The 10,733-nt window shown below is 37.0% G+C and overlaps 1 protein-coding gene across 4 annotated transcripts in view; it reads right to left on the bottom strand.

The window, feature by feature from the left end:
• Nucleotides 1-948: 948 nt before the first annotated feature.
• SIM2 (SIM bHLH transcription factor 2) overlaps nucleotides 949-10,733 on the bottom strand; it is a 60,682-nt gene continuing 50,897 nt past the window's right edge. For 3 of the 4 annotated variants that reach the window (XM_077342676.1, XM_077342679.1, XM_077342678.1), the window contains one exon: nucleotides 949-10,054. In XM_077342676.1, coding sequence (XP_077198791.1) covers nucleotides 9,336-10,054 — 719 coding nt within the window. In that variant the 3' untranslated portion in view covers nucleotides 949-9,335. The remainder of the gene's footprint in view (nucleotides 10,055-10,733) is intronic. The other variant, XM_077342677.1, reaches the window with a different exon arrangement.

Genomic DNA, 10,733 nt, shown 5'->3' with positions numbered 1-10,733 from the left:
TGGTTTTGAAAATATTTCATTATACTGCCCATATTTTTTGCAATATGAGTTTTTTTGGGGGGAATAAGCCATAAAACTCCTAATTACGCATTTCAAAAATTTTCTGTAGAGTTTTATTGATAGAAATTTAGATGTGTTGGTATGTGAATCCAAAAAGAATGAGGATCAAAACTGTAAACTAGCAGATCCAATGACTTTTCGAAAATGGTAATATTTTCCTCAGAGACTTAAGAAAAAAAGCATATTAGTATAACATTTTGAAGTACATATCCTATACCATTTTAAGGTATATATCCTCCATAAATGTGGCCCAGTCTGTCTAAAAGTCTCATCAAATTTTTTCATACTTATGCTGTCAATCATGCTTGCCTTTTAAGACCAAAAACGAGATTTTCAAATAACAGTTGTTGGTTTTACTAGAATCATAAAACTTAATATACACAGCCCTGACTCTAGGAGCTTAGTTGGAGGCAAAATAAGATTGTAACTGCCTGCACAAGTGATGCATATATGACCAGAACGCAGCATAGAGAAAATCCACCAGTTTTGCTGGAGTAATATACTAGAGAGAGAAAAACCATAAAAACAGCTGCTTCTCTGTTAAGCAGGATTCACAAGCAGACTAGACAAAACTGCTTTTCCAGCATTGTCAAGGAAGAAGTCACTTTGAGCCTTAAAATGTTTGTTTGGAAATAAATCCTTTTAATGTCAATGTAGCTAATTTTCCTAAAGATGCATATAGATTATAAAAGAGTGGGAGACACTGTGCATAGAAATTTAAAGCATATAATAGAAGTTGCATATTATGTACTCTGCAGAACTGAGTTTTTCCAAAACTGCTGTGCAGAGAACAAAACAACCAAGTCACAATCACATACAAAAAATTAAGCATTCTAATTTTAAAAATACAGTAAACATTTAATTTTTAATTTGTGTATTTTATTAATACGATTGATACTTGTAAAACCAAGCAAATAGAAATCTATTTATTCCTTTGGCTACATTTTATTTAACATTTTTGTTATACATGATAAATAAGCAAAAGCAGCTTTACAATTTAAAGGAGCCAATAGATAATCCTAAACAGTAATAGATTGTGTGTTGCTGTTCCACATACTTTTTAATCCAATAATTGATTTTTGCATCATATATTTAAAATCAAATTATGTTTCAGCACAGGGAAATAAAAATAGTTTTCTCACATGAAATGAGCTGGAAAAATTGGACCATTTTAGAAATTGGCATATTAAGAATGTCATGAATTCTTAAAATGTTCTTAATTCTGTATCATAAAATGGTTTACTGTTAAATGGCTGTATTTGAAGCAATGTAGATTATTTGGAGAGCATTTACAAAGCAACAGTGCAGTTTGTTATATACATATACCATATGCTATCATGTTTCTGTCAGTATGATGTCAAACCAGTGAGGAGTGATTATACGGTGCATTGACATTCTTCATTCTCTCTGTGAGATAGAGAGATATTTTTAATCAGGTTCAGAGTACCATGTATGCGTAGAATCCAACAAAGTTCAATGAAAAAAGTATGCATGGTTCATAATCAAAAAGAGTGAATAACAATATGAAATTGAAGTTTCACATTCTCTGTTTTCTGCTAGACTTAATTTCCATATCATTTAACAAATCAAAAAGGCTGGGTTTTTATTTTTAAATAGATTTAGCAACATACAATGTAGAAACTGGTAGTTTGTGTTAATTTTCTGAACTTTCACTTTTGTGTGGAATTCTTTAAGTTCCAAGTAAAAACATGCCACATTTAATATGACAATATGTAACCGGATATTTTCTAAACAGAAATATTTCACTTCAAATTCAAATACGTACACAGAAATAAACATTTTTCTTAAGTAACAATAAAAACACGTTAATTAAAATAGCACATAGTTAGGTACTACCTGAACAGCACTGGGAAAACAATTTAAATGTGCATCTTCCCAAAACATTTTTAACAACAAAAAAAGTTTTAATGAACTACATCTGTGTATCAAATTTCTTTTAATGAGGTAAGAAACATAAGCCGTAATGAAATAAATTTGTATGATTCACTATATACCTCCAATATCTCACAAATGAACATATGAATGGTCACTGGTTTGAAACACTGAAAGTAAAACTTGATAAAAACTGAAACCTTGTAGTTGATAATACGATATTATTGTGAACGGATTCATATATAAAAGCTCCTTCATACTGTGTTCTCAATTGCTATTTGCAATTATAAGTAATGGGACTTAGAAAATATTTTTGTCTGGCAACTATGGGGGGGGAATCACTTCCCACTTTTAATACCAAAATGTAGCTATAAAATGAGGTAACTGACAATATTGCCTGTACTGAGGTAAGGTGATCCTAAATTTTGTTGCATCAGCAAAAACTTAGCTTAGTATAGCTGTTATTCAGGTACAATATCACGCAAATGAAGACATTGCAAAATATAGTTGCACAAATCTTCAGATTGTGAGCTGCAAACACTGGCACAGTGCATGTTGAAGAGACTCTTGAATTTTATTTGCTACAGTGAGATTTACCAAACTTGACAGGATATTTCTGGGCTGTAGCCTTGTGCTTTAAGCCTTATTTTAAAACAAACTTTAGTCTAATGATTAGGATTCAATCAATATAATTTGTATAATATTCTTGTTGATTTGGGCATTAATAAATGATAATCTCTAACCCACAATTTGAAATTTACTGCAGTTTGGGCTTATTTTCATGCACGTGTTACTACATGAATGATAAACTGTCAAGTATAGCACTGCATAATATATTCCTGTGGGTTCATCATCAATCTTCAGTGCAGGGATACATGGGGAATGTGCTTCAGAGAGGTTCTCACAGCAAAAAGTATTCAGGGGCCACAGTGTGCCAGAGCTAGAAAACTTGTTCTCACCTAGGGACCACAACCACGGGCCAGTACCTCCACCTGTTTTGCCACTGAAAAGAAGGTAATCTTCATGGACTGTCATGTCGTTTGTATTGTGAGGAATTACTTCCCTGGTCTGCTGGGGTGGTTTTGGCTTCTGAGATATATTGGCTCAAAAAGTTCTTTTCAAAAAATACACCCAGTCTGGGAGAAAGATTATGCAAATTGATGACCATAATGTCTGTTTTGTTTGGGGGAGGCATGCCTATGCTTTACCCCCAAAGCTAAAGGGATTTGGGCATCAAAACTTGTGACAAAGGCCTCAGAATTTCAGAGCTGTCATTCAGCTAAGCCTCCAAAATATTATCCTTTAACTCATCCTCTTGGATCAATGTTCCAACAAGTCCCATCAGGCTAACACTCCCTTCCAATTAATTACACCTCTTTGGAGCCACCAATTAAGGCAAAAACAAAGACGAAGGACAAAGAAAAACACGAATCAACATCTTAACATGCTCTGGTTTGAATTCCTGAGCATATTACAGCTCTTCAGGAAAAGCCTAGAACTCTATCCCTGGGTCCAAGATCCCCTTTGGGGGGTGGGGGGCAAAGCTGGTTTACCAGCAGTCAAGTCCATTGTGATATCTGGAGCAAGTGGCAATAGTTTCATGGCCTCAGCTTCAACTGCCTATACAATGGCTGTCAAACCCCAAATGATGTTTTCAGGTTATCTACAGGAGTGGAGTGACAACTTTGCTCATTCCAGATATCTGAATTTAGATTCCTATTCTCATCAGGTCATATCTTATCTGCCTTCAGCAATGGTGTCATGTAGGCCTCCTTCTCCTGTGCCTGCTGTGAGGAAGAGGATCTAGGCTATGAAATCCAACAATTCCAATACTACATCAGATCCAAATCCAGACAAGAGGGTAGATGAGCCCTCTTTTGCCTCTCATTTTTATAAATTTATAAAGAACAGATTACCCATATGGCTCAGTCTTTGGAAACAAACATTGTTACAGCCAAACAGAAGCCAAAGGATGAGATATTAAGTCACCTTTATTTGGGGTCTCCAAGCATTATTGCCTTTTTGGAGTTAGAGGGGCATGAAGAACATACACAAAAACTGTGACAGAAACCTGCATCCATCGAACCCATATCTAGAAGTGTAGAATAGTTCTACACAAGCCCTTTAAGTATTTAACAATGAATCTTCCACCATCTTCTTTGTGAGGAAATGCAACCTAAAGGCCCTCAGGCTCACTATTCTGCTTCTACAAATAAAAAGCAAAAAGCTAGATGTCTTGGCATGGAAAGTATATTCTTCTGCTGTGTTGGGTTTCAGGATTCCCAATTATGAGAATATATCATGGTTTTTCTCGTGGGAGAGGCTCTTGCCATTCCTGAAGCACCTGCCCGAAAACAAGTGACCGCTTGCTAAGGTCCTGCATACCAGGGCTATCAACCTCTCCAAGCAACAGATGAATGCGACACTCCATGGATTCTGTGATACATGCCATACTGAGGTGATAGTACTTAGACACCATGCATGGTTAAAATCAACTGCTTTGCCTGAATCAACCAAACACAATATTGAGGACTTATGTTTTGAAGGTTCCACTCTTTTCTTGACAAAGACTGACAAGACACTATTCTTAATAAAGAAAAATAGGCAGATAGTTAAGTCACTAGTGGTGTCTCAATTGAGCCCTTCCCAATTCAAGCAGGCACTGTTACCAAAGGGCTTACTGATACACTAACACTTAAGGGCCTCAGTATCTTACCTCTAAGCCATTTACATCAAGGTTTACAAAGGAATAATGATTCCTGCTGACCTACCAACTGTCCCCATCAAGATAGGCAGTCCAATTTCAGAATCTTCTGACTAGGAGTGATCTCACCAGGGAGGCCATCTCACAAATTGTCCTTAAAGGCCATGTACCTAGAACTGATCTTCACTCTCTGGGAAGTCCTGGAGATCCATTTGGTTGTGACAATAGAAAATACAAAGGCTGCAAAATTTCACTCTTGAGCAGGGAAAGGTATAGCCTCCCTAGGGCATGCATTCCAAATATACTGGAAGGGGGCTCTTTTTATGTGTTCTCTTCATTTCTATTCTTTAAAAAGGTAATAGAAAATGCTAGGAGAGAAAGTTTGAATATGATCCTGGTGGCCCTATTTTGGCCTTATCAAGTTTGGTTTCCAACCCTCATGGATATTACCCAGAGATAGTACCTCCCCTTGCACAAACAACCAGATTTAATCTGTATCAATCAGGTGTTCCATTATGACCTAAATTATCTCAACCTGATGGTTTGGAGGCTTTGGATAGAGAATGTTTCCACAGGAGGTTAATGTTGTACACCTATACTCATGCAAACAGAATACTAGAAAGTCCTATATGTATAAGTGGAAAGAGTTCTCTTTAGCATAAGGAGAAATTTATCCTGGAACTATTTCATTTCAAGTTATATTTGAATGTGTATTGCATTTTATTCATTAAAGGTCGCTATCTCTTCTGACCATAGGGGAGTTGATGCAAGGTTGGTTTTCTCTCATTTGTCCAAAAGATTTTTTAAGTGTATGAAATCTTTGTCTGCCTTGGAACCCTTGGTTTCTCAGTGGTCTCTGTTGTTCTGGCATGGTTGATGCATAAACCCTCTGAGCTTCTTGCCATAGGCTTGATGGCTGAACTATCTATAAAAATACGTTTTCTAGTGGCTGTTATATCAACCAGGAGGGTGAGTTAGTAGCCCTTCAGGTGGACCCACCATTTTGAAGAATTTTCCTGAGAGGCTAGTCCTTAAAAACAGTATGAGATTTTCTAGGTTTCATTTATCCCAGGATGTCATTTTGTCCATCTTTTTTCCTATACCAATTTCTGAAAAGAAGCAATTTTACAATGTTAGAAAGGCATTGTTAATTTACCTTAAGAGAACCCTGGAACTCTACAGGGATAGAACACTGTTTGTATGCTGGGTTGACCCAGAAAAGAGGGCTTCATCCCAAATTTCGTGCTCTACAATTAGGGAAGGCCATGGTTTTGACAGTTTGCTGTGTGTGCTGCACATCCATGCCCAGCTATGGCTTTTGTCAATGAAGTACCATTGATGGAGATTTGCAAAGCTGCTACTTGGTCATCAGCAGATATGTTCATCCACCACTAAGCTATACATCTACAGACAAAGCAAGAAACTTGAGCAAGGAAGGCGGTACTTCATTCACTATTCAAGTTAGAAGAACATTCCCTGCATTCCTGGTGAGCAACTTGCTAGAATCACTATGTGGGACTGCACAGAATATTAATGAGGAAAACAAAATTGCACTTACCTATAACTATTGGTCACTGAGTATTTTCTGTGCAGGCACACATACCCTCCCTCCTGCCCCGCTGCATGCTCCGGCTTCAGCAGTGCTAGAAGTACTGAATATGGGGGTGCTGCTTCATGGAAGCACATGGTCCCTGCATGGGACCAAGTTTTCTGGCTCCTGTGCACAGTACCTCCTGGAGCCTTTTAACTGTAAGAATCTCTCCAGTGGCAGACCTGGTCATGCACAGTCCCACGTACCTGCACAGAAGATCAATTATGAACTCATTATATAATACAGAGCTACAGCTTACCCTTCATGCACAGTCCCCATGTCTGCCTGCACAGAAGATATCACCATCATAGTCAACATGGTATAGTGGTTAAAGTGGACTTAAAATCTAGGAGACTCAGATTCAAATCCCACTCCATTATAAAAGCTTTGGTCAAACAGCTTAATCTTCTTCACAAGGTGATTGTTATTGTGAAAATAAAAAAGAGTAATGCTATCAGTTTCAGTTCTCACTGGAGAGAAAGGGAGAGCATAAATAAATGTCTACATAAATATTCCCTCTTTTCGACAATTGGGCTGCATAACGGAATAGGCAGAATAACATGTGAAGTCACTGCTGCCCAAATAAAGCTAATTAACATTTATTAAGCCCTTCCCCCAACATAGGAAACATTGTAAAAACTTCCCCAGTCCGTTCATCTGGAAGTACTGGCTGTGTTCTCAAGCTGAAAGAAGAGTGAGCAAAAGACATAAGGAACAAGTCAACAATGAGAAGCTTAAGCAAACATTGTTCAATAAAGAGAAATAACCCAGTGTTCCTCCTTAAATCAATAGGAGAAATGGGGCTATACTATTTTGTAAAATAAATGAAGGCATGAAGTTAAGGAAGTGTTGTGTGTCTTTGAGCAATTGTGTACCAGAAGTTTGGCTTTTGCTTTTAGGGCTGCTGACTTAAAATAAAGGTACAGTTTAACTCTGTTAACTTCAACAGGCTTAGAAAGACATAACTGCTCAGGACTGTAATGTTATAATACATAGAATGGGTTTTATTGCTATGTCTGTATCCAGTAAATGGTTTAAAAATGCCTATTATTAATTTAAGTTTAGTAACTCTTTAAAAACTGCAGTCAATGAAATGTTTTTCCCATTGAACAATATGCATTTGATTAGACTACAATCAAAGTCCATTTTAAAATGGGCTTGAAGAAAGGAAAGGCAGCCCAGCTAGCAAGGCAGGCCGCCCGGGTTAGTCAGAGGAGCATGGCTAGCTGGCTTCTGTCATTTTCCTGGCAGAGAGGAGGGTGGGGAGTAGCACACACTGCAGCAGCATGCATGCAGCCACCCTACAGCACCTTTTCAGGAGCCAGGACAGGGAGCATGGTGTGCTGTCATGGAGTGCATGCAGCTGGCCTCCTGTGTCTTCCTGAGAGCAAGGAAGGTGAGGACTCATGGAGTACACTTAGCTGGCCTCCCATGTCTTCCTGGCAGCAAGGGGAGTGGGGAATGCAGCAGCCAGCCTTCCTCATTCTCCCCCAGCCCCATGGCTCACTTCCTGCTGGCTGCTATGTGAAATAGCATAGAGGATGAGGATTGGGGGGGGGGAACAAAAGCATCTAATTGGCCCTCACTGGGGGAGGGCCCTTCCACTGAGGACCAAACAGTGGGGGGAGTGCCATTCCACTGAAGACTGGTACATCATCAGAAGGATGGTAAGCTTTTTATACGGTATTTTTACAAGATTTGTTAAGGAAATAATCTTACTTCAGTTTTATCTATACTAAAGACAATAGCAAAATTGTCATTTGCTGCCAGTTCTAATGGAATTGCACATTATCTGGGTCCTTATAGCTTTTTAATGTCGTTTAACCTTCAGAAAACGCTAAGAAATAAAACTTATTAGTGCAAATTAAAAGATAATGTGACTCCAGTACTCACAATCTTTAATGCTAATGTGTATTAGCATACATGTTATCAAACATTTTTTCATGCTATCATGTGTGTGTAAAAAACCTCTAAAGCTTCCCTATGCATATAATGGGTCTCCAGTTGCTTCAATATGCATTTCTGTGTGGAAGAGCTTTATCTGTGTGTCATTGCAATCTGGATCTGAGCAGCAGCTATATACTTATGGCATAAAATCTAGGCAAGTACTTGGGCTGTCACATTTCTAGATCCATCATTACAGAAACAAACCAAACAAGCAAATACAAAAACCCAACATAGCTTGTACACTATTGAACATGCAGAACGAGATGTAGGTGCCTGATAATTCTCTCCATCTTCAGTGCCTGAATGCAATTTACTGTTTCTTAACTAAGTATGCTGTAAAACCACTACAATTTGCTGAACAAAAAATACAAACCTCCATAAACAGAAATGCTTACTGAAATCAGATATTTCAGATCTCATTACTAGATCCAAATTGATAGAACATATTCAGTATTTTCTTAGGTCTCTATTCTGAACATACTATTATAGCTATAAAGTGTATTTGATAAACGAAGTCTTTTTTCAATTATTCTTTCCCTTAGATTTTTCCAAAAAATGTGAAAAATCATAAACTCTTTGGTAGTTATTTCCAGGACTGGTAGGTTTTGATGGTTTAAGGGTGCATAGCAGTCACACATTAACCATTTCTTGGCTGCCATGTCAAGTATATAAAAACCATATTCAATCAAAATTAAAGGTTTAATTTCAGGACTTCAAATCTTCAAAACAAGGATTTGTATGTATCTAATGGCAATTTAAGAGACATATATAATTATAGTACTATTTCCTTTGTCAGGTTGTCATGACATTCAAACACCTTTTTGAATCATTTTATATGAAAACAAGGTCAACTTCATTATCAGTACACACAACTCCTATAATTTAACTTGTACTTCTTAAAAATAAAAAAAATATCATTACATGGCTTCTTAATGGCAGTGTCAATGGCACAAACTCATCAGTAACAATGAAGCACTGAAGCTAGGTGTACTTGGTTCTTGGCCTTAAAGGTACTGTTTACACATGGCTTGCCAAGAATGCATGCAAGATTGCATCTCATTGAACCATGTTCGCTGAATGGAACCATGTATTCTCATGCTTTCATTATGGTTTTACTAAAAAAAAAGCTTTCTAGTACTGTCACCTTCCATTAGCTATTATTACAGATGTTCCAATATAATGAGGAAGTGCAGGCTCCTTGTGAATCTCTGGGGAAGAGGCTGATGAAGGACTTTGGTTTTTGTAAAATGTACTCACTTCTTCAGAACCATGTCCATAGTTTTCTGTTACGTGTCCTGTTGTACTACATGAAGAGGCCTGAAATGTACCATGTTTGGCTAAAACACGATGATAGTTCAGAAATACAAATGGAACTTGCCCGGTATGCCTTACATCCACTGTGTGATCATTTTCAGAGTCATAATCAAGTTTTACCATCATTCTGTCCTCGGTTTCCATCTCACTTAGATTTGTTGCATGATGGGCAATATGCTCAAATTTTGGTTCTTTCATACAAATTCTCCTTGTTTGTTCATATACAGTCGGAACTGGGAGAAGGTGCCCAATAGCTTTTGTTTGAAAACATTCTGATTTTGACAAAAATGAAGTGGCTAAAGAGTTTGGAAAGGCCTTCTCACTAATATTAATCTTCTCTTGTAAATCTCTGTTAAAAACTAGCTTATTTTCTTCTTTAATGACATGATGATGTGCAGGGTATATTCTGTTTTCCACTTTGCTGTGTTTTATAATGCTGGAATCATAGATGTCGTCTTTGTATCTAATGCTTGGGGTTAATGTTGCACAGCCTGCAAAGTTGTCAGATGTACTATCTTGGCTGAATCTTCTGTTTGATAGTGGCACTACGGGTGAAAAAAATAGATGGGTTAAAAAAGAAACGACATCAAAGCTGAAATAAAAGCTGTCATTTATATGTCTTAACAAGAGCAGGTACATTTGTTAAGATCTTTGAAACCAAACTAGGGATCTACTACATTATGTTTAAAAAGGTAAGGGGAAATGGAGCAGCATTTCCATCCCAAATTGCAAGCCAGAGATAAACAGGTTCTCACAATCTCTGAAAATTGTTAATCGTACTTTTCAGCAACTGGAGTCAAAGTTCCTGAAATTCTTAAAGCTATCAATGTTTGAACATTGCAAATTAATTTTTATATTTTGGGTGATATACCTTTACCAATCCGATAGACAGGAGAAGAAACTTAACCCCAAAAAACTTGAATTAAGAAACAAAAGTTTAAAGAACTACAAAATGTATGGTTAATAATGCAGTTTCTCCCCACAAAGTTACAAATACTCAAATATAGGGAAAATACATATATTTGTTACAAAATAATTAAAAACAATTTTAGGCCCAAATGATAGCCTCATAAACAGAGTAAAATTATTTAATAATATCAAATAAGGACCATGTGTGACTCTGACAATTGTGTTTTGGCCAAATGGCCTTCTTCAGTGGTCAAGCATACAAATTATGTAATATACAGTTGATCTAGATATAGAAGAAATCAATAACATTTTTTA

The sequence above is a fragment of the Paroedura picta genome, chromosome 6, assembly GCF_049243985.1.
Source record: "Paroedura picta isolate Pp20150507F chromosome 6, Ppicta_v3.0, whole genome shotgun sequence".
In the NCBI taxonomy this organism is placed as follows: Eukaryota; Metazoa; Chordata; class Lepidosauria; order Squamata; family Gekkonidae; genus Paroedura; species Paroedura picta.
The sequence above is the reverse complement of the archived record's forward strand: the minus strand, read 5'-3'. Positions and strand labels throughout refer to the sequence as shown.